This window comes from Protopterus annectens, chromosome 8.part0 (genome assembly GCF_019279795.1).
Source record: "Protopterus annectens isolate FY-2018-M chromosome 8.part0, PAN1.0, whole genome shotgun sequence".
NCBI lineage: Eukaryota > Metazoa > Chordata > Ceratodontiformes > Protopteridae > Protopterus > Protopterus annectens.
In genome coordinates this window covers 1,311,235,353-1,311,260,904 of record NC_056741.1, presented here as the reverse complement: position 1 = coordinate 1,311,260,904, position 25,552 = coordinate 1,311,235,353, and the positions used below count along the sequence as shown (strand labels likewise).

Genomic DNA, 25,552 nt, shown 5'->3' with positions numbered 1-25,552 from the left:
GAGAATGGTGTGATGCAGCTTGGAAAATGGGCTGATAATTTTCTCTGTAATGACACTGCATCTCAATAGTAGTCAGAAAATATTTTTTTTAGACCAACTAATATCTAGTGGTATCACAAGTTCAAAGGGAAGTACTAGGCTAAATTCCATTGTGGGTCATTGTAAGCCTAGCCAGTTTCACTTTTTGTGCTCAAAATAACCTATTCCATTTGGATATAGATTGATGTTACCCATCCCATGGTCAATAATTATATACTACCCCTAATGAAAATAACTGGGATCATACCATATATTATTTGAAGGACCCATGCATAAGATAAAGCATTTAGGAGCTGCCCATTAGTAGTACAGAGAGCAGTCTTGGGGTGAATTTTCTGTTTCTCACCTGTAGATCTAAGTTGTGATTGAAAATGGACAGGGATGACCTTTTTTATGTGGATGGGAGTGTGTTCCAAAGCAGTGGTATTCTCTGTGAACATTCCTGTCCCTCCAAACCATTTTGCTGATGTTGCAGAAGAGGTTTAAATTCCAAGACTTAGTGTTTATGATGGCATTTGACTTGTTGTGCAGTAAATCCATCAGTAATGGGTCAGAGGATAACTTGTATGCCAGACTCAGGTCACTTTTTTTAGCAGTCTGTAGGATACTGAGTATAGTTACAAGGCTATGAGTCAGTCCATGTAGGACATGTTGTTTAGGCCTTGTATCCTTTCAGTAAGGTATCTCTGTGATAATTCCAGTTGTTGCACATGTATGGATAGATACATGCCAAAGAGGGGGCATTATATTCAATGATTAGCATAATGAGGGCTGAGTAGAGGGACAATGACATCCCTAGATCTAGACACAATCCCTTTGTTTATAAGCTGTACAATATAGAAAGACCTTCCCATTTAGATTCTTGACATAGTTATAGAATGCCTTGTGGTTGTCTTTGGAATCTTTGGTAATTTTATTTTCGTAACTAGCTTTGGAGGATTTTGAGGGATCCCAGTTTCTTACTGAGGCTGGTAAGGAATTTTTTTGCATCCTGGGATTTTCCTCTTTTCTGCAACAGTTTTTTCCTTTTGTTGTAAAGTTTGTTTATGTTAGCGGACCACCAGATTGGCTTCCTTTTTTTGGATGAGAGCATCTTGGTTCTATTTGGGATGGCACGATTTATGCATGAGTGGATGTGCTCATACAGTGCCTTAGTGTAGGATTCAGCAGTTGAACTTTCAGCTCCCGTCTGCATGAGTGTCATGAAGTTGGTCACTTCTGACTTGAGTAGCATGAAGTTGGCTTTGGAGAAGTTTTTTATGGAGGTTTCCATACTGGGGGGTGGGGGTGGGATGTGGATGTTAAGGGTGATTAACTTATGGTCAGACCTGACTAACGAGGGGGTGACCATAGGTGTAGAGCATCGATTTCCCAGTGAGGACCAGGTGCAACATTTTTGAGCTCGTCATTGATATTTGAACTATTTGGTTCAAGGAGGTGGCATCACTGAAATCCAAGAATCTCTACATACTTTTTGTGGTGGTTTTAAGTTCCCCAATTAATGAAGGGAAAGTTCAAGTCATTCAACATGATACTGTTTGATTCTATAGTAAGGGTTATCAATTTCCTTGCATATGCCTCACTGTCTCACTGTGTCATAGAGGAGGTATGAATAGTTGGCTACTATGTGGTTCTGGGTTTTGTTTATAGAAAAAATGTGGTATTTTTCTAGGTCACTGTGCTACATTATGAGTCTGGAGGTGAAATAGTTTTTTAGGACCACAGATACATCCACATCAGCTACAGTGTGCTACACTATGGGGATGCTGCCACAGTTCTGAAATTATATTTCAGTAACTATGCATGCATCGGTGTTTTCAAGTGTCAGAAATGCCTGTAAGGAGTGAAGAGTTTTGTATAGTTATCCAACATTGAGCAGTGCTACTTTTATATAGCTTGAAATGTTGTTGGCTATGTAGGTAACTTAAGGAAACTGACCTTGCCAAAAAAGCACTTAACCAATATACAGAAGCCATGATGAAACAGATGCTGACTATCCCTTGCAAAGCAGCCAAGGTTGTCCACTATCTTATCCTTCCCAGGCTGACATATACTGGATCTGCCTAGAGTAACACCAGTAGTTAAGACAATAATTAAAGTCATTTGTTTTTTGTTTGTATTGTGACATCATTCTTGGTGACGGCAGGATACTGCTCAATACTAGTTTTACACCCTTTCTGGATGCATATTCAGAGTTTTCCATCATTTCCTTTTTCATAATCCATAATCTCCATAATCTCATTCAACCATACACCACTGACAGATCTCTTCACTCCAGTAACCAACACCTTCTTGATACCACCAAAGCCAACAACTTAGCTGGGAAATCTCCCTTCTGTAACTGCATCACTAAACTATGGAATAAACTGCCAACCCCAATAACTTCCAACAGCTCCATCTCACACTTTAAAAAGCTCCTTAAGTCTCACCTGGTGGACATCTGGCTGTGCACACGTCACTCCTCTGGATAGGTCTTCCCTAGTACCTTGATATACTACTGACCATTATTTTAGTATAATCTAACAGCAATTAGTAACTACATCTGTAGGTAAATAATCCTCTTTACTTTTGTATTTGAAGCATGATGATGTAGACTGGGATTTTGTCCGTGTTCAAAAAAAAATGTATTCTTCGACATTATGTAACAGTTAATTACCATCAATGTGGTATTTTGTAATGTTTGTAAGATGTTGAGATGTCTGTAACTGGTACTCTCTGTATCCTTTTATATGTTAATAATATGTCTGTAATTGGAGTTTTTGTCCCTGGACCTCCAATGAAAAAGAACATGTGTCCAGTTGGACTCTCCCGGTAAACAAATGTAAAATAAAATAAATAAATATAATCCAAGGAGGTGTATCTGAAGCCATTCACTCCACATGCCCAGTCATCAGGTAATTTGTGTACCTGGGGTAAAGGGACTTGAGAACTACAGAGATATTACATATCCTGGTACATGAAAGGCACCTAACTGTTAATCTGTTTTTGCCCAGCCTGGTGAGTGGAACATCTGTGTGTCTGTGGAGTCACTTATAACCAGGATGTTGCCAGATGTACTATTTTGGTCTTGCTGCTTCAAGGGTTTCTGCCAGTTATTTATGTGACCCCTGTTAATGCCTGTATTTCCTATATTGCCAGAATGAGCTGTATTTTAGATAAGAGGTACTGATTCTGGCTTGGGTGCAGGAGGTAAATCTAATGGTATAGGCAACTGCCTCATCTTCAGAGTTCTAGGATGCTTAGGAAAAGATTATTTTAATGAGATCAGCACAACACATCTTAGAGTTTGTAAACTTCAGATATTGCATAGGTGCAGTTGGGGGTAAGACAGTTTAAAGATCACTGCATGTAGCTGGCTGAGAGACTGACACGTCCTTTGGGTTTAGTAGGAGTTCATTATTAGTAAGCAAGTATCAGATCACACACTGTATCAGGACTATGTGTACTATAGGACTGCCAACAGAGGGTGAGGGGTATATGTTGACTCCCTATGATGACCAGCTCTGCTAGATTTAAAATAAATGAGAATCTATAGAGGGGATGTGGAAATATTACAGGTATTGAAGTTAGGCGGAATAGTTTTATGTTCTGTGTAAGCCGACACTGCTCATTGTAATTGGTAATCAGGTTGTGCAGACCAGCATATCTAAGAGAAGGCTCATGCAGGTCAGCACAAGTAGTTTAGACAAAGCAGGAATGGAAAAGTAACTCATTAATGTTATTAGAAAGTACCCAGCCTGGGGCATAAGTAACCAGACTTTGCATGTACCACCCATTATGTAAATACCACTTTCATGGCACTGCCCTCAGCACAACTCCACACAGTAAATACAGGTGAAGAAAACAAAAGAATCAGTGAAGACTAGATGAAGTCTGAAGCCCAAGTGCTGTAAACCACCAGAAACGGTAGCAATTTGTCTAACTCTCACTTGGATCAAATAATAAAATGATTCTAAGATGGGTTCCAAGCAGATTCAGTCCAGGCAGTGATCTAAATGGAACAAAACAGTATTAAATAAAACAAACTGCTCAAAACAGATAAAACATTGTAAAATAGCAACAAGCAAAGCAAAAGCAGTTTAAAATGGTTGTAATGGCTAGGCAGGTTAAGTGCAAAAATGTGTGTGTCTGTGTCTGTGTGTCTGTGTCTCTGTGTCTGTCTGTGTCTGTCTGTGTATAGAGATTTATTTGCATGTATTTCCTGGGTTTCATTCAAAGGTTTAATGTACTAGACAGTGAAGACTCTGGTTTATCTGGGATTTGGGTCTTTCTGTTTGTTGGCTTTTTGGCTTTATTTTTTTACCTTTTTACCTTTAGTCTTAATATATTTGTGTGTGCATGTGTATCTGTGTATGTGCATATGTTTACGTGTGATGTATATGTTTGTGTGTGTCTGTGTGTATGAGTGTGCGTGTGTGTGTATGCACGGGTCTACCTGATAACACCGACATGCCAAAACACCGACAACGAAATAACCGACACCACAAAACCGAAAGTTCAAAATCACGAAACTTCACATGCCCGACTAACCACAATCCCGACAATCAACAAAACACAGACCTTATCCGAAAAACACACACACAACACAAGCACACCAAAAACCTTACAAACCTACACTAAACCTTACATACACAACTATCTATGCACTAACCTTAACCCTAACCCTAAGGTCCGTCGCTATCGCACACTTACCTTACCTGCACCTTAACCCTAACTCATTTAATGCGCCCCAACCCTAATGTCCATCACTATCTTACACTTACCTTACCCGCACCCTAACCCTAACTCACTTAATCCACCCCTAACCCTAAAGTCCGTCACTATCACACACTTACCTTATCCGCACCCTAACCCGAACTCACTTAATCTGCCCCAACCCTAAAGTCCATTACTATCACACACTTACCTTACCCGCACCCTGACCCTAATGTCTGTCCCTATCGCACACTTACCTTATCATTTCGGTGTTCTCAGCTTCGGCCTTTTCAACTGTCGGTCTTCTCGATCTTCCGGTGTCTGTTATCTCATTGTCGGTGTTTTCCGCTTTCGGCGTAATCAGGTAGACCCGTATGCACGCATGTATTGCTGCCATCCCATCTAGGGTGTGTTTTATTTTGTTTTTATTGTTTCTGATATAGTCTCCGGCATGAATTGTATTCTATAGTATCTAAATATGTGGATTTTCATTTGTTTCACATTCAGACAAATAGAAGCTAACTGTAAGCCATGCTGGCATAGCTGACCCCATACTGAGAGTGCTGTAACAATTTATTTTGTAATATTGCTATCTAGTGTGCATTCTAGATGAGAGGGTCATATTTTTATGAATAAAAGAGTTTTAAAACATAGACAACTGGGGTGCCAGCTGAGAATGAGACAGCTTGCCTTTACAGTATTTTCCAAGAGTTGGATACGTTAGTCGTTATAAACAGTTTGTCATTATGCCTAACAAGTATGCATAACAGAATTCCAGTGGGAAAAGCACAGATAAATGGAAATCTATTAGACTAGATGCCCTTAATGTTTCTGTTCTTTTTTTACTTTTATTTTTTTTATTGCCAGCAAAGTGCAATGAAAGAAGGGAGTATCACTGGAGCCCTGAGGAAGGAGAGAACAAGATGGCAGGAGTAAGAGGGCTATATAGAACAGACCATATGGAGCAATGCTGAACAACCAAATAGCAGATAAAAAGTGAATGTGTCAACTGCTCTCAAATACTTCAATGGAACAAAATGTCAGCTCTGAGGCTGAAAGTGACTCACATTTTTGGTTACAGGTAAAACTATTTAGGATAACAAGAAGACTAGAGTCCTATAAGAAATGCATGTCTATCAGGGATTTGAATTTGTGGAATAATTCTCATTTTGTACTTTTCACTGAAAATTTGCTCTTATTTTCTTCCAGAGTAGTATCGGGTGCTTCCTGTTAGATGCTGGTTTATCCAATGTAATACTGGTGCTTCTTTGGATTTTTGGTACCTTTGCCTACCTCACTGTTCTTGAGAACTTCTTGCAGCGTTGGATTCTCCAGAGAAAGGATCCAAAAAAGGTTAGCAGTAGGATGTTAATGTTTAGTAATTATGCTTCTTAAATAATTTTAGTAATTTTTATCTCTGTCAAAGAGTCAGAGTCCTCCTGAACTGTAAAATTAAAATGTGTAGTCACAAATCATTTATTAATGTGATGAAGACAGAGCAGTTCTTCTTTCTGAGAGTCATCGATTTTATCTTTTTCCCAGACCAAAATCCTGATAGTGTTTTGTGCTATCTGGGATTGCTATGATAATGAGATATTTTATCACTGGAAAGTAATCCCATCTTCAAATATAAGTTACAGAATCAGTTAAACTCTAAGCAATAAATATATTAATTATGTTTTAATTCTCTTGTACATACTAGAAAGTAAGACTTTACAGATGAAAGATAAATGACAAGTTGAAAAGTGTTAAAACATTCCATTCTGTATACTTCATGATAGCAGTCCTTTTTGCTAAGCAGACTACTTCACTTCTATTATAAGATTCTAATTGTACTCCATCTTTACTACCTACTGTTGATACCAAATAGAATTATGCTTCAGACTCAATTATAAGACCCATTATTGAGTACAATGCCCCATTCGGCATGTACCTCACAAAGCACATGCAGCAGCTGGTGAGACCACAGAGGCTCCTCACCAGGAGAATCCAGGGCCTCAAACATCTACCCTACACAGATAGACTAAAGGCCTTGTCCCTCTATTCAGTCTTCTACAGACTCCTCAGAGGTGACTTGTGTCTGGCATGCAAAGCAATCTCAGACCCTGCCTTGATGGGACTGCCGCATAATCGCAAGTCAAGTTCCACTCGAGTAATCCTCATGTGCAACCTCAACCTGATCTGTGACATCAATAGGACTTGTTTGTGGGGCAGATTTTGTTATATCCTGGGAAATAAGGAGACCACACGGTTTCTGGAGTTGTAAGGCCTTTCTTTATTAAGAGACTCCAGGTGCGCACCCATGCTACATGCTCACAACTTCTGCAAGTCATACATACCCCGGAACCAACAAGTTACCAGAGAATACAGAACCAACATTACATGTTGAATTCCCCACAGCGCCCCTACAGTACAACAACAACATTACCAGCCCGTATACTACATTCCTCCCCTTTTAAGCTATGACACAATTCCCTACATAAGCAAAACTAGGGAGCAAGTCCAAAACAATGCATTTAGTCACTTACTTCTAAATAACGGGCTAGTTATTAACTGGTTACCATACAATCGAACTATGTTGTTCTTGTAATCTATACATGCACTTTTTTTTAACATTGATAGTCCTTCAAGTAACTAGGTTTAACCAGCACACGCTTAGAACGGCACAATGGTACCACCCTAGGTGACTCTGGTGTCACAGTTACCACTTCAGGTATCAGTGTATCCATCCCTGGAACAGTTGGATCCTCGGGAACCTCTCCTTCCGTGTCCCGGCGGTCTCCCTTGATTGGCGATCCTCCTGCCACTGCGAGCCCTTGTTCCGAACTTAACGGTATTTCCGGGGCTGGCAGTTCCATGGAGTCTTTCTTCTGTTCGCTCCGCAGAATCTGGTCTACATGTCTCCTCACCAAGAAATCTCCATTCAACCTCACCTGGTACGATAATGGACCTGTACTCTTGACAATGAACCCTGGAATCCATTTAGGTCCATAACTGAAATTTCACGTCATCACTGCATCTCCCTCCAGAAAACTTCTCTCTCTCCGTCGTCGATCATGACATTCTTTTTGCCTCCACTGGGTCCTCTCTACCTTAGCTCGGATGTTTGGATGCACCAGATCCAGCGTGGATCTTAATCTCCGTCCTTGCAACATCTCGGCAGGTGACCAACCCATGGTAGACTGAGGTGTAATACGGTAGTTGAATAACACCCTTGACACTTTTGCTGCCATACTTCCTTCTCCGGACTTTTTCATCATTGCTTTAAAAGTTTGGACAGCCCTTTCAGCACAACCGTTTGAAGCTGCATGGTATGGTGCTGATGTGATGTGTACGATGCCATTTTTTCTCAGAAAACCCTTGAACTCTTCACTCGTGAAACATGAAGCATTATCGGATACAATAGTCTCTGGCAGTCCTTGGCTACTGAAACTCTTCCTCAAGCATTCAATGGTAATGAGGGAAGTGGGTGTTTTGACTGGATAGGCATCCATCCATTTAGAATGAGCATCCATGATTATCAAAAACATTTCCCCCATAAAAGGCCCGGCATAATCTATATGAAGTCTCTGCCAAGGTCTACTCGGCCACTCCCATGGGTGTAGTGGCGCCGCCACAGGCAAGTTGCGATGTTGTTGACATGTTTTACACTCATTCACAGCGACTTCAATATCGTGGTCCAACTTGGGCCACCAGAAAAAACTTTGGGCTAAGGCCTTCATTTGGGTGATGCCCACATGACCTTGGTGCAACTGCTGTAAAAGTGCCCGTCTTCCTGGGGACGGAATTATCACTCGTGCCCCCCACAATACGCATCCAGCTTGCACACTCAGCTCTGTTTTCCTCACCTCATAAGGCCGAAAAACTGGATCAGTTTGTTGGACTGGCCAGCCTTGCTGGACCCACTGAAACACTCTAGCTAGAACCGGGTCTTTGCGTGTCCATTCACTCAGTTCCCTGGCAGACACCACCGTGATGTCCTCCATCATCAAAACTCGGTCCTCCGCTTCCTCTTCCTGGAGATGCCCTGGTATCAGCAGACGGCTTAGCGCGTCCGCATTACTATGGTGTCTCCCGGGCTTATAAACAATCTCGTATTCATAAGCTCTCAATGTTACAGCCCATCTCTGAATGCGGGGAGAAACCATCTGCGGCACTGCTTTCATCTCGTTGAACAGTGACAACAAAGGCTTATGATCGGTGCAAATAGTAAACTTCCTGCCATAGAGGTATTTGTGAAACCGCTTAATTCCAAACCTTACAGCCAAACCCTCTTTATCTAGCTGGGAATAGTTTGACTCCGCTGGTGTTAAAGTTCGTGACATGAACCCAATGGGTCTTTCTTGTCCATCTGGCATCCGGTGTGCCAGCACAGCCCCTAACCCATAAGGTGAGGCATCACATGACAAAATTAAGTCCTTGTGACTATCGTAGTGCACCAAAACCTCTGAAGACTGCATTAGTTCCTCTGACTGTTCAAACGCTCTGTCCTGTTCCTCTTGCCACGACCACTGAGCCTCCTTCCTTAATAGCTTATGTAAAGGAGCTAACAGCGTTGACAGATTTGGCAAGAACCTGTTATAATAGTTGAGTAAGCCTAAATAGGCTTTCAGCTCTGTAACATTTGTGGGTGCTGGTGCCTGTTGGATGGCTTCCACCTTGTTCCGCAGGGGGTGTAGGCCTGATGCATCCACCTTGTAACCCAGGAACTCTGCTTCCTTTGCCATGAAAGCACATTTACTCCACTTCACCCTTAGACCTGCCTCTCGCAGTCGTCTTAGCACCTCGTTCAGCGTCTCCAGATGCTCTCGAATGTTCCTACCCGTCAACAGGATGTCGTCTAAATACACAGCCACCTTCGGAATTCCTGCCACCAGTCCCTCCATTATTCTCTGGAAAATAGCTGGACTAGAGGAAACCCCAAAGGGTAAACGATTGACTTGGAACAAACCTTTGTGTGTGTTAAGGGTGACATACGCCTTTGACCCTTCTTCCAGCACTACTAGTTGATATGCCTGACTGAGGTCCAGTTTACTAAACCTTTCACCTCCCGACAGCTTTTCAAACACATCCTCCACCTTTGGCAAGGGATACTGCTCCAGCTTCGAGACTTGGTTCACTGTTAACTTGTAGTCACCACATATGCGTACAGTACCATCTGGCTTTAATACTGGAACAATTGGTGCGGCCCATTCCGCAAACTTTACTGGTTCAATTATACCTTGCTTAGTGAGTCGCTCCAACTCAAACTCAACTTTCTTCTTCATTGCGTATGGTACGGGTCTGGGTTTGTAAAATCTTGGCGTTACGTTTTCTTTAACGTGTATTTTTGCTGGTGGACCCCTCCGGGTCCCCAGTTCCTCTTTGAAAACTTCTTCATTGTTCTCCAGCACCTCTTGCAAGGTCAGGCCCTGCTGTTCTACTTTATGGAGCTGTAGGCAGCCCATGTCCAGCTCCTTTAACCATGCCCGGCCTAACAGGTTTGGTCCCTTACCTGCTACCACCATGACTGGCAACTGTTTGACTTGGTCATTATATTTCACAGTCACTTTCACCATTCCCAATGTGGGAACTATTTCACCGGTATATGTTCTCAAAGTCACTGAGCAGTCCTGCAGCTCCGGAGCTTCTCTGGGCCATAACTTCCCATACTCAGCCTTTGACAGAACTGTCACACTACACCCCGTATCCACTTCAAACTGCACCATTTTACCATTTAAGTCCAACTGGGTTTTAATGGGATCAACTCTTTCCCACCTGGCCTCTTTCATGTTAAACATAGTAAACACTTCCTCGGCTTCCCTGGTTTGTTGATCTGTACCTTCACGCATGTGGTGTGCATACTGCCGTTTTATTTTTCGGTTTCCCTTTCTGTCCATTATACTGCTCTTTTCCTCCCCCTTTCTTGGCTGGTCCCGAGAGGGCGTTGAGCGGCACATTTTTTTCACATGGCCCTTTTTTCTGCAAGCATGACATTTTTCGCTTAAAAAACGACAGTTCCGTGACAGATGTTCACCTCCACACCTGTAACAAGCATACTGACCAGACTTCCCTTGTGATTTATGCTCCATGACCACTTTATGCACTGGCAGAGGGGTAGCACTCCTGCTCCCCACCCCTTCAATGGTTCTCGGTTGTAAATCACGAATGTCTTTATTCGCTGTCTCTATAGCCTGTGCAAACTTCAAGGCCTTTTCAAACGACAACTCAGGCTCCGCTAACAATCTGCGTTGTATGCGGTCATCTGCAATGCCACATACGAGCCTATCTCGTAGCATTTCTGTCAGTCTGTCCCCATAATCACAATGTTGCGCCAGTTCCCTCAACACTGCGACATACTCCATTACCGTTTCATTGGCCATTCTAGTCCTTGAATTTAACTTGAACCTCTGGACTACTGCACTCGGCTTCGGGTTATAATGTGACTGAAGCAAGCTCGTCAACTCTGTGAACGATTTGTCCCCCGGTTTATCAGGACTCAATAAGTTCCTCATCAGACTGTACGTCTTGCTGCCCACCGAGCTCAGCAATATGGCTCGCTTCGCCCGCTTCCATTATCTGGTTTGCCTCAAAAAAATGTTCCAACACTTCACAATACTCCTCCCAGGTCTGTGTCTGACAGTCGTATGCAACCAGTGACCCCAACATGGAACCAGACATCACTCCGGCAGGCCCAGTCTCTTCGTCGTCCGACATGAACTGCACCCCACCGTTACTGCAGCGGACTCGGAGGCATCCCATCCTCGTCGCCAATATGTTATATCCTGGGAAATAAGGAGACCACACGGTTTCTGGAGTTGTAAGGCCTTTCTTTATTAAGAGCCTCCAGGTGCGCACCCATGCTACATGCTCACAACTTCTGCAAGTCATACATACCCCAGAACCAACAAGTTACCAGAGAATACAGAACCAACATTACATGTTGAATTCCCCACAGCGCCCCTACAGTACAACAACAACATTACCAGCCCGTATACTACAGATTTGTATCCCAGAGACTCTCCTTTCTGTGGAATAGACTCCTGCTCCACATCAAGCAGAGTACCTCATTAACGCTTTTTAAGCGCAACCTGGATAACTGGATGGGGAGCAGAAAATACATCCCTGGGATTCCACTTGTGTCCCTGCTGGACAGGGGCACCAGGTGCTGACTTGTTGGAACATGGGCAAAATTCTTGGCTAGGCTTGTAAGGGCTTCAGGGCCAATAGCCTAGTAACTTACTATGATCCTATGATTCAGTGTACACTGGAAACTGAAAATAAAAGTGCTTTTCAAACTCTTTAGTTCTCAAGGAAAGTCCGTTTCAAGTGATAAAAATTACTCATCTGTTTATATATCTACATATCTTTCTATATGTGTGCATATTATGTCTGTCAATCTAGCCATCGATTTAGTGCTGCCACACAGTAATTGTCTCTCAGCTGGCGTGCCATCTGCACATCACTCTTGCATTCATGCGCATTTTCTCCAGGTATCCTAGTTCCTCCTACATCCAAATGATGAATGTAAGTGTAATGGGAATCTTCAAAATTTCCTGTAGATGTATGGTGTGTGTGTGTGTGTGTGTGTGTGTATGCATCCAGGAACCGGCTAGCATCTCATTCTTTTGTAACCCTGAAATGGACGAAGTGCATTATCAGAGAATGAATGATGTATCTGTAAATTAAATCTTCTCCTTTCAGCTTTTCCCATTGGGGCCACCACAGTAGAACAATGGTCCACAGAATGACTGGCAGTGGAGTTTTACTCTGTCAAGTTACCAGCCCAGCACCCAACCTTCCACAGAAGACACACACACACACACACACACACAGAAACACACACACACACACACACACACACACACACACACACACACACACACACACACACACACACACACACACACACACACACCTATGGCCAATTTAGAGTGTCCAATCCACCTGCAGCATGTCTTTAGGATGTGGGAGGAAACCAGAGCATCTGGAGGAAACCCATACAACCACATGAGGGACATGCAGACTCTGCACAGACGGCACCCCACCCAAGAACTGAACTGGAGAGCCTCTTGCTGTAAAGCAACAACACTAACTGCTACACTACCACTGCCACTCCATGTATCTGTAAATTAAATAACTTAATTAAAACATACATGGAAATTACATTGCAAAATAAAGTGAAATGTAACTTTGAGATATATATATATATTATCCATTTTATTTCCGTATTTCATCTAGCTATTAATGGCATGCTGAAGATACCAAAATAAATATTATAGCAATAACCCACGCCTGGGTGTGGGTAATGCTAAATTTACCCACGGTTGGCGTGGTTTGGTCCCGAGGGAAAGCCCGAGGACCAAACAAAGCCAACCGTGGTTAAATTTAGCATTACCCACACCCAGAAGTGGGTTATTGCTATTATACCATGACATTATTTAAGAAAAGAAACTGTTACTTTTCTTAAATAATGGCATAGTATAATGCCTGTTTACTGCCCTTCCGCAGATGTCTGGCATCCGGTAGTTCTGATGTACTGCGCTACCGCGCAGTACATCAGAGTTGAGCAAAGCAACGGAGAAAGCAAGATCTCCGTTGCTTTTTAGTGTCTCGCTATGTTAAATGAGTTTAACATAGCGAGACAGTTTTAAAATAAGCAACGGAGATCTCCGTTGCTTATTTTAAACTGTCTTGCTATGTTAAACTCATTTAACATAGCGAGACACTAAAAAGCAACGGAGATCTTGCTTTCTCCGTTGTTTTTTAAACACTGCCTCGCTATGTTAAATGGGTTTAACATAGTGAGACAGCTTTAAAATAAGCAACGGAGATCTCCGTTTCTTATTTTAAGTTGTCTCGCCATGTTAAACCCATTTAACATAGCGAGACAGTGTTTAAAACGAGTTATACTAATGGAAAAAGTCCGGGCATCGACCTTTTCCATTAGTATAACTCGATTTACAACGGGCACGCTGGCCAATCAGCGTGCACGTTTTGGGGGGATCATGGTATAATTATAATGTTATGCTCTGAATGTAGTAATTATAGAGCATCCACAGGGTCAATTTCACTAGGACATGAGGATATGAACATACTGGAAATACTAAATAAAGAAAACTAGTAGTCTGTTGCAATGAATCCACTTGAATGTTGCAGATAGTCCTTGGGCAGCTGCATTCATATCTTTTTTACTTCTTTCTATTCTTAAGCCCCTTAAAAAAATATTTTGGCCTGTACTTTATTAGTTTCAGATAGTCATTCAAGGTCTCCATCACCCTCTCTGAAAAAAAAGTACTTGCTTAATTGATAAAGCTGTCTTGAGTCTCCCATGTTATAGGTGGCCCCTCATGATCTATCCTTTCCCCATTCTTTATTTTCAGCTCTGACTCAAATGACCCCTGACAGGATCATGATTCCCTGTTATGTCTCCCCCACTTCCTCCTTTCCTCTAGTTTACTTTCTAACTACCTTCATGAGTTCTTCATGTACCACTGTACCCAGGACCACAACCATCTTAGCAGCTCATCACTTATTATGATTTCCCTTTACAGTCACAAGGTTTGAACTGATATGTGGCCTATATAGTGCCCCTACCATCCTTCTTGTATGTCATGCAACTCAGTAACACAATGCTTGCCATAATCCACCCACATTATACTCTGTGATCAGGTTTAGGAATTATGCTGAGTTATCTTTTTCCCTCCCCATTCCTCCTTATATTCACTTCTGCAGTATGTCACCTCTTTAACCAGGTAAGGATGGACAGAATTAATAGCGTCCTCTCTGGATTCAGTACCCCATCTATCCAGCTACATACCTTACAAAAGTTTGTTACATTTTACTAACATACTTAACACTGTACATCCTTATTTAAGCCAACTTGTAATAATGCGCTGAATTTTTAAATATAGATTCTGTAGGGAAAGAAGCCAGGATAAGCGCAAGGATATAACATTGTAAACGCAAATGTTGTGGAGGCTTTGCCAGATGTCCCTTTATTCCTCTGTGGCCTTAATGAAATCTAGAGTTAGTATCTTAAACCCCAATACATGGTCTTACTTCTACTATTACTTTTCATTACAGAAGATACTGTTCTTCAAAGCATTCTTGCTTGGTAGATGTCTGCAGAAACAGTGGTCATCAGGTGAACTATTACCCCAAACACACACAACTCACTTTTATTCTGTATAGTACAAATATTGTCATATCTCTGATGTATGCTCTTTTTCATCTCTCTAATTTGCAACGTCTAATACTGACTGTAACTTAACCCTAACCCTCATCCTTATACCCATCATTCACTCATTTATGTGTACCCAGATGTTGTTTTTATGCTAGTGATAAAGCTTTCAGTTCCCTGTAGGAAACATAACTGCAACATGGCTTTTTTGGAAATAGACAGTTTTACTGTCAGTTAACAGCAAAACACAGAATGATAACACAGTGGTGGAACCTGTCAGGTTGTCACAGTTGTCAGCTATGGTTCTGTTAATCGGTAACAACTAGGGAAAAGGATAAGTAAGAAAAACAATTTAGTCAGTCGGACCTGAGATGCATGGTGTAGATATCCTATACAGAGTTCAGTAAGTGTTTTGGTAGTCACCCATATAAAACTATATAGTTAGCTATGTTCTTTAGAAGAAGGCCTAATGGTGATACATTGGACAGAAAGCTGGTCAGAGTAATTGTCCAGAGGAGTCAAGTCAACTTAGCTTTGAGGTGTGTGGGTGCTTTTAGGCCATTTTGTGTAAGTGTTGTGCTTACTACTTTGATGCTTAGGGTGGGCAAGGACATTTGCGTGAAATTGGCAATAATATGGAGGTGAAGTTTAGAATTAGTTTGCCAGTAAATTATTGAAGAGTCATATATGTATGGTCATCATGAACATAGTTCACCTTTGTGTTTTGCTGTATTAACATTCAAATAAGGATTATATAATTGTGAAAGTGATTGCACACTGGAACTTCGCCTACTTATACACTGTGTCAGCTAGTCCTATTGGACAGTGTTTTGCCCAGATGCAGAATGAAAACAAAACAAAGCACAGCTATTGTAACGTTCAAACATCTGCATAACTTTGCATTATATTCTGTACTCTATTAAATAGGAAGTGGATGAGGCACGTGCACATGCCTCCCCCAACTTATGCAATGTTGTCTCAGTGAATTTTGCATTATATGCACTGTTCATCATAAATGGTTCAATAATTAGTTACCAGGAGTGGCTGATTTCAGTATGCAAAAGACTATTTACATAGCAGTTAGGCATGCATTTGTCTTAGTCATACACCACTATTTAAGCAAATATTACAGGTAAAGCAGGAGTACACCAAATAAACAATGGTATGCAGCTGAATTTTTTTTCAGCTTAGAGACTATGACAAAAGCTTTGAATTATTCTTTGTTAGGCTCTCAGCCAGACAATTTATACCGACGGCAGGTGCCACACCTGTGAATAACAGCTGCTCTCACCTATATCAGACAATCACTTTATAACAAGGGAGAATGAGAGGCAGTAAAGATGCTCACTTGGATGGAGGCAAAATTCTTAGCAAAGGATTATCTATCTGTAATGCCTTTATAAGTAGTGCTTCAGAGAAAGTAGCAGGAAAAATGTGTCACTTCACATAATTTATTTATTCAACACATCAGGTGGCAGAAATAATAATAAGACATTTGAATAAATAGATGAAGCAGTAAGAGTGCAGCCAGAGGGGTAATGATATAAAAAGGCCTACGTATTGCATTCAGGTTGAAAATAAACTTTGGATAGCAGTGAGTATAAGTACTGTAGTACTGGTAAACACCAAGCATTAGGTAGCCCTTAGGGTCTTCATATCCTTAGTGTGGATGATAATATATTTTTGATATAGCAAGATACAGAAGACAAACTTTTGAGCAAACAAAATACTGGCGGTGATGCATGACAAGGACATCAGAAAAGGAACAGGAACAGTGTGACTGTTTTTGTTGATTTGCATAAAAAATCATCCCTAGAGTTTTGCATCTAGTTCTGGAGATGGTATTTGTGAAAACTGCTTCACAGTCAGGAGGCAAAAGAGAAGAAATCATTTGAAATTGCTCCGGGCATAAATTAAGTAGAGAAAAGTTCAGAGATGTGATGCGTACACTGTTGTACAGGGGGAAAAGGTTATGCATTAGTCAGAACACAAAGGATAAAGTAAAAAAATAAGGTACATGAACAAGTTTTTTCAGGAAAATGTGTAAGAGCCAGCTATGAATTTCAAACAGTTTCAAGATGAGTGCAATAAAGCATTTATTCACTGCAAGTAGATTCCTGATTCCTGAAACAACCTTTACATTTTTAAATGTCAGTTATCAATCACCAAGGAGGAAGAAAAAAATTGAAAAGGAAGGTAGCAGTCAAGCCATGTCAAACCAGTCAGATGATGGTTTTACATTAGGCATTAGAGAAGGCCCATTCTGTGCATTTATTGCTCTTCTCCTTCAGCAAGGCTAGAGACACTGCATCATGAAAGGCTGCCTAGTAAGCTGGAGCTACTGGGCATGTCTCAGCACAAAGCTGGAAGGCAAAGTAGCTATAGAAGGGTTATCAGCAGTTATTGACATCAAGAGGGAAAACTCAGAGGGTGAGAGAAGACAAATGTGGGCTGCCACAGAGATCTGTTTGGGGCATAAAGTTCATCATAATGCAATCAGTAGCTCCTGTAAGTATTTGTCTTCTCATGTAATAATGATGGAATTGGGGAGATGTAGTGGGGTCTGCTAAGAAGGTTTCATACCTGTAAATCTGTGCAAAAAATGCAGAGCAGTGAGCTTATAAACACCCCTAGCTAAAAATGCATACTAAATGGAGAAAGTAGTAGCTGGCATTATAACATAAGAATATGATCCAGGTGTCATTTTCACAGTTTCTTGAAAAAAATGAAACATGTTGCAACAAAAATAAAATACACATTTTAAGTGTTACCTAGAGGCAGGTGAGGACAAATATTGGATATTCTTTTCAGTTCTGAAGTAGTTTATGGTCAGCAGAACATATCTTAGCAGGATAGATCACAAGGCATGACTTGTGCAGACAGGAAGGAACAGATGTAGGAGTAGAGATGTGGCCCACACTCAAAGGGTAGAATAAATGAAAATACACAAAGCTGACTTCTTCAACAGACCATTTTATTGAAAGGGCCTAAGTTGCATCAAAGTTTTGTGACCTCAGAGTTCATTATATTAAGGGTGTTCAAAGGCAAAGCCCCCCTGCATGAAGTTTGTAGGCAGCCTGCCCACTACTTCACCCCAACCAACAGCACCTTTATTTTAGAAGCCTAAGTCTCATGAAAAGTTCATCAAACAAGTTAGTCTTGAAATGTACCATCTCCTCTGGGTCTGTCAAGTTATCTGTGGGAATAAACAGGGTAAATTGTATGGGACTATTTCAGAGGAATACACGACTGATGATCTTTAGGTCTTCAAAAGAAACTGGCAAGGAAGGGTTGAAGAAGGATATGAGAAAGTTTTTTTTATGGAAAGAATGAAGTCAAATTATGGCCATGAACACAAAATCAATGTTTTCAATCCTGACTGAGCTAGGGTATATAATTACCATTTAATTCAGAATATAAGTGTGATGCCCGTACACTGGCCCAGCAATCAAGGAGCCTCAATCCTCACCACTAACACCAGAGAGGGCGTCTCATATATGAGGAAAGGATAACAAATACACACAGTAATTGCAATTTCCCTTAAGAGCACAGAGATCACAGTCAGTCTGGGGCTGGTCGCTCCCTTGCTCTCCAGGTCCCCAATAAGACTCCCCACTGGCACAGCTATAGGGTCCAGATCTCAGCCTAGTGGGCAAGTTAAACCTTCAGCACCCTCTCTGTCCAACCAATGCTTAGTGTCCCCACCCAAGTAGCTGACACACACACACACACACACACACACACACACACACACACACACACACACACACACACACACACACACACACACTTTGAGATAAGAGTTTACACAACCAAACATACACTTCTGGGGAAAGCTGGCACAGGTTCTCCAGCTGTGCCCCTTTTTACCCAGACTATACAGTAGTACCGGCTACCACCACCCACTAATAATTATCAGCTACTCAAAGGCCCTTAAAAGGGTGTCCAATTATTAATGTACAATATTATTATCCAATTAGTAGTGTGACTAATCCGTCAAGCTTATTTGGAGTGACTTGGACAGTAAACTCTATAAATATGCAATGTACTCTAGAGCTTAACTTATCTCTACACAAACCAGCCACAGTTAAAAGGTTTTAAAATATTTAATAATAAATAATTAAAACCACAAGACAATACTTTCTACTACACAGAGCTAGTCAAGAGTTCAGAGATCACACAGAAATACTTAAGTAAATACTCAGTAGTACAGTTCTGACATCACAGAAAAACACTTAGTCTAAACTTTCTAATTTTTAGCACTCTAAAAGCAAACACAAGTCTAAGATAACTTACATAAGACAACAGGCAGAGCGCTGATGAGCTGGATATCAAGACAAAAATGCTTAATACCTTCTGATCCTCTCTGTTTAAATTGAAACTGCAGTTCTGATAAAACAATGTTAAGTTGTCCATCTCGCCTTCATTCTTGCTGGATGGGTTCGGAGCCGACCTCGGCTCCGACTCGGCCACTCTAAAAGCTCGAGAGTTGGTTCCACCGGCTCGAGGCTCCCCTTATATCCCACAATGCTAGGCGGTATTACCTCAGATCTCGTTTGCCGCTACAGCGATCGAGGTGTATTGTTTCTACCGGCTTCAGGTCAGTTATTATAGATTACTCTATAGTTAAATTAAACCCCCTTAATTTAGTCTTTTATAGTTAATTCCCTTAACTTAGTGGATTTTGACCCTTTCCTTCCTGTTTATCCACCCTTTTTTCCTCAAGAACTTATTAGTTCTTCCCTCAGGTCTTCGGGCCCTTCCATCCCCTTAGTGGAGTGTATGTGTTTTCTTTTAGGGATCTAAAAAAGAACTAATATTTTTAGTTAACCTTGTGGACAGTGTAATCGGTGTGTTTGTGTGTGTGTATGGTTACACTTTCCTTGAAAATATCTAAGGAGTCAAAGGTCTCAGGCTTCAAGAAGTGTGACTCGTGCTGTCAGAAAATGTCTCTGACAGACGGTCACACTTCTTGTGTATACTGCCTGGGACCTTTACACCTGCAGGACTCTTGTGCTGTATGCCATGGCTTCAGCCCAGTCCTGCAGGAAAGAAAAAACAAACTTATTTTAAGAGGTTTGCTTAAGCCTGAGGGTTCTCCTACTGCTACTTCGGGCAAACCCTCTAAGGCTTCTAGGTCCTCGACTCCAGCTTCTGAGTCGAGGCCTAAGGCTTCGAAACCTACTGTTACATCGGCTCCGGCTGGAGCCGATGAGTCTCGAACTGCAGCTTCTGTGGTTCCCTCGGCTCCGGCTGGAGCCGAGGCATTGGAAATTCCTGGGTCGGCTCCGATCAGACCATCGGAACCGACATCTAGAAAGAGGTCCAGGTCACCGTCCCTTGGCTCCGTTCATTCGGCTCCAGCATCTCCCTTGCTGTCTGAACGGAGCCATAGATCTCACTCCTTTAGATCATCGAGGCTTTCGGATCATGACCTTCAGAGGGTAGTGAGTCGACTTCTTAAGTCCGAGGCACTGGCCCAAATGCTTCAGAGCCCGACTCATCAGTCGATGCTTGACCCTATCCCTCAAAATGTTCCTCCTCTGACTCCTTTGAGCTTGGACCCGGGGCGTTTCGGAACCGAGACTGTGGTAGCGTCGGAACCGATACAATTGTCTTCGGTTCCGTCGGCTCCGATTTCTTCCTTGGAAGAATCTCGGCGCCGGACTTCCCTCGTCGGCTCCGAGGGGGTGAGTGGCATTGGACCCTTGTCCGACCCCGCTCTCCCTCTCGATGCTTCGGCACTGGTGATCACTGTCGGTGCCGAGGGGGGTTCTCAGCTTTTCGGAGCGGGGACCTCTGGCTCTGCCTGACAGGGGTGCGTTCGAGGTCATGCGGAGTGTGTTGGAACCTGGTTCAACTCCACAGTCGGCTCCGTCCGCCCCTCCCTCTTCGGTGCCTCAGGTTATGTCTACTCACTCCCTCATCCCAGACCGCAGAGAGCCAGCTCCTCAAGAATCCCCTGTGGGGATCTCATCCTCTTCCGAGGCCTCTCCTGAATTGGCAGGGGAGCCCCCTAGGAAGAGAAAGTGTAAGAGGAAGCACATAGACTCACCTGAGTCTGTCACCTCTGACACAGATTTAGAGGATTCCGAGGGTTCCCCTCGTTCCCATTCTGAAGATGTCTCCTTTGCAGACATTCTAGAGATCCTGAAACAGAGGGGAAATTGGCCAGCCCTTAACCCTTCGGAGGATGAATCTGTGTATCTTGAGGTGTTTGGCTCTCGCCCTTCCACCTCCTGGGTGTCCCCCCCCTTTGACCCCCTCATGCAGGTGGTAGCAAAAAAGGCTTGGACAGCTCCTGACTCAGTGAACCCCACCCCCAGGAGACCGTCAAAGTTTATCACAGCACCAGTAGATAAGCAATTTCTGACCAAGGGAGTTTCTGTGGATGCTATGGTGGTAGCTGCTGCCACTAAGAAGGAACTAGCTGATCCTTCGGTGCCTGTCCATCCTCCTAACAAAGAATCTAGGTCTATGGACAGGTACGGGAAGCAGATGTTTTCGTCAGCGACCTTTGCTATGCGTTCGCTGAACTATCTATGCCATTTCACTCGTCTTCAAAGAGACTTGATCAAGGAAGCGAGTGAGATGTTGAAGGACCCTACAGCTGCGGGTTTTCAGGACAAGATGAACGCTCAGCTGGCTTCCCTAAACTCTATAGCTAACTCCTCCATGCGCCTCCTTTCTTATGCGGCTGATGGAGCGAGCAGAGCCGCAGGGACAGGTGTCGCCTTACGCCGGCATGCCTGGATGCGGCTATGCAATTTTGCGGACCCCTTTAAAACGTCTTTCACTAATTCCCCATTTGATGGATCATCTCTCTTTGGTCCTCAAGTGAAAGAAACCTTGACGAGGTGTGAGACGGATGGCAAAACTCTTTCTGCCGTCGGAGTCCGTTTTTCTACTCCTTCTAGGCCTTACCCCAAAGGCCAGAAAAGTGGGAAAATGTGGTTCCGCAAACAATCTCAAGGGACTTTGCCTGACGCACAGAGTCGGTTCCCCTCCAGAGGCAGAGGGGGGAACAATAATGGTAGACGCCCTAGAGGCAGGGGGGGTCCGCAGAACCAGGGCAATCAAGAAACCTTTTCCGATAAGCCCTTCCAGCATCCCTGAGGTGTTGCCCGACTGTCCACCTTCGGAGGCAGTCGGGGGAAGATTGTCACTGTACCCAGAAGCCTGGTGATCCCTAACTCAAGACAAGTGGGTACAGTCCATCATTTCCGAAGGCTATTCCATTCCGTTCTTTCGTATTCCAAATCAATCAAAAAAATCCCTTCCAGATGTTCCACCCGCTCAAAGGGATCAAGCAGCGTTGGAAATCTCAAAGTTGCTTGCAAAAAGAGCCATTCAGACAGTACCAGCAGACCAGCAAGGATCTGGAATCTACTCCAAATTCTTTTTGGTTCCAAAGAAAACAGGGGACTGGAGACCCATTTTGGATCTCAGTATCTTGAACAAGTCGGTCAAGAAAATAAGATTTCGGATGGTCACGCTACAATCCATCCTACCCCTATTGGGAAAGGAAAACTGGATGTGCTCTATAGACCTCCAGGATGCGTACTATCATATAAAAATGAACAGACGCTCCAGGAGATTCCTCCGCTTCCGGCTGGGAACCAGTCACTTTCAATTCAGAGCCCTGCCCTTTGGTCTCACCACTGCCCCCTGGGTATTTACCAAATGCATGGCAGTGGTAGCTTCTCACCTGAGACGTCAAGGATTCCAGGTGTTTCCATATTTGGACGACTGGCTCCTCACAGCTCCTACCAAGCATCTTCTTCTAATAGCCAGAGACTACACCTTTCACATTTGTCAAAAGCTAGGTATCTCAATAAATTGCAAAAAGTCTGTTTTGTCGCCTTGTTGTGCTATTACCTTCATAGGCGCAAATCTAGACACAGTCAACATGTCTGCGAGACTAACAGACCAAAGAATAGCAGACATACGCAAACTGGTCTCCCTTCTCTTTCACAGCAACAGAGTCAAAGCCAGATTAGTTCTGAAAGTACTGGGGATTATGGCGGCTGCTATCCCTCTACTTCTATTAGCCAGATTTCACATGAGAATCCTGCAATGGATGCTTTTCACACAATGGTCCTACCAGCAACTTCCAATGTCCCACACCATTATGATTACGCAAGCATGCAAGAATCATCTTCTTTGGTGGATTTCTTCCCCCCAGCTCTTCCTGGGAAGACCCTTTGTTCCTTCCTCCGGTTGCTACTCTGACAACGGACGCCTCCCTGATCGGGTGGGGGGGGCATTATCAGGGCAGAACAGTCCAGGGCATATGGCAACCAGACGAACGCCACTTGCATATAAATGTTCTAGAGATGAGAGCAGTGCTTTTAGCGTTGCAAGCCCTTCAAGACTCTCTTCCCTTGGGAACGATAGCAATCCAGACGGACAACATGTCTGTAGTGTGGTATATCAACAAACAAGGCGGAACCAGGTCCTATCCCCTATGTCGAGAAGCACTCAGACTGTGGCAATGGGCGATTTCTTCTCAGCGGTTTCTGATAGCAACGCACATCCCCGGGAAGTCCAATCTAATCGCGGACAAGTTAAGCAGAGCTATCCTCATGCCTCACGAGTGGTCTCTGAAAGATTCTATTTTGGAGAAAGTTTTTCTCAAGTGGGGTCAGCCTTGCTGCGACCTTTTTGCTACTCCCCAAAACAGCAAGTGCAGAGATTATTTCACCCTATTCCCATTACCAGGCCAGCCCAGCAGAGACGCTCTAGTCCAAGTTTGGCCCCGGGGACTTCTGTATGCATTTCCTCCCTTCCCACTAATCTCTCAAGTGATACAGAAAGCTATCGCTCAGAAGGCCTCATTGATCCTCATTGCTCCTTACTGGCCTCGACAGGTTTGGTTCCCCTTTCTACATCAATTTCTGTTGGAGCAACCTTGGCATCTGGACCTAGTTCCAGATCTTTTGATCCATCAATCGGGTCAGTTACATCGCTCCCTCCCTCTCTGAACCTCACTGCTTGGTTCCTCCAATTCCAACCTTAGCCAGGCTTCCTCAAATATCTCACTCTGTTCAAGATATTTTGATAGCTTCCCATAAATCTTCCACTCGGAAGATTTATCTTAGTAAGTGGAAACGTTTCGCCTATTGGGCTCAAGGAAGGGACATAGATCCTTTCACTGCTTCCATCCAAATAGTCCTTGATTTTCTAGCTGAACTCTTCCATGCAGGTTCATCTCCTTCTACTCTTAAAGTTCAATTGGCAGCTATATCTAACTTTCATGTGGGCACCTCAGATTCTGCCATCATGTCTCACAAGCTTTGCAAAGCTTTCTTGAAGGGAGTTTTTCTTATTAGACCTCCTATAAGAAATCCTCCTCCCTCTTGGGACCTTAATTTAGTTCTCACGTCTTTAATTCTTCCCCCTTTTGAACCTGCAGCCTCCTGTTCAATGAAATTGCTATCCTGGAAGACTCTCTTTCTGGTAGCCATTACTTCAGCTAGAAGGGTCTCAGAGCTTCATGCACTCAGCAGTCGACCACCGTATCTTTTGTTTCATAAGGATAGGGTATCCTTACGGACCAATCCATCCTTTTTACCTAAAGTAGCCTCTGCGGCAAATCTGAATCAAAACATTGACCTCCCTGTGTTTTTTCCTAATTTTTCTAACAGGTCTGAACAAAAATTGCATTGGCTAGATGTCCATCGTCAATTAAGGTATTATTTGGATAGGACCAAACAGATCAGAAAAACTGACCAGTTGTTTGTCTCTTATGCAGAAGGCAGAAAAGGCCTTTCAGTTTCAAAGGTATCACTTTCCAGATGGCTAACATCCCTGATTTCCTTTGTGTATGAAATTAGACACCAAAAGTTGCCTAACAAACCAAAGGCCCATTCGACTAGAGCTTTGGCTACTTCTATAGCTTTCCAAGACAGGCTGCCTATTGATACCATTTGTGCAGCAGCTACATGGGCTACTCCCCACACTTTCATTTCTCATTATAAATTGGATTTAGCTTCTAGACATAGAGCTAATTTTGGTTCCACTGTACTCAAGAGTCTGTTCCGATAGGCCACCGGGACAAGGTGCTAGGACGGTCCCATCCAGCAAGAATGAAGGCGAGATGGACAACTTAACATATAGAAGTTATGTTCTTACCATAACGTTCCATGTTAGTTGTCTTCTTCTTGCCTTCTTTCTTGCGTCCCACCCTCCTTCCCCCTAGCCTGGACAGACCTAGAGGAGTTTGATTGTGACCTCTCTTTCTACCACCTCTATTATATATAGGTATATGCTATACTGTGCATATATTCCTTCATCAGGTTTTCAGGTCACCTTCTTCCCTTCCTTTTATAGAGGTGGGTTTTCCCTTTTCCAGTAGTTCTGGAGTTATTATTGGCTGGGCCTAGCTTACAAACGAGATCTGAGGTAATACCGCCTAGCATTGTGGGATATAAGGGGAGCCTCGAGCCGGTGGAACCAACTCTTGAGCTTTTAGAGTGGCCGAGTCGGAGCCGAGGTCGGCTCCGAACCCATCCAGCAAGAAAGAAGGCGAGAAGAAGACAACTAACATGGAACGTTATGGTAAGAACATAACTTCTATTTACATCATTTCACACTTTCCTGGTGTTTCCAGGCTTACAGAAACTGCATTTACATTCTTTTGCACTTAGAGCAATA

At 43.0% G+C, this 25,552-nt stretch overlaps 1 protein-coding gene across 1 annotated transcript in view; it reads left to right on the top strand.

Annotated features, from left to right (window-relative positions):
* The window catches only part of LOC122809378, a 385,771-nt gene that overhangs the window by 46,363 nt on the left and 313,856 nt on the right, over positions 1-25,552 (top strand). The window contains exons 2-3 of the mRNA XM_044080830.1: positions 5,602-5,815; positions 5,944-6,087. Of these exons, the coding sequence (XP_043936765.1) occupies positions 5,735-5,815; positions 5,944-6,087 (225 nt within the window). The 5' untranslated portion in view covers positions 5,602-5,734. The remainder of the gene's footprint in view (positions 1-5,601; positions 5,816-5,943; positions 6,088-25,552) is intronic.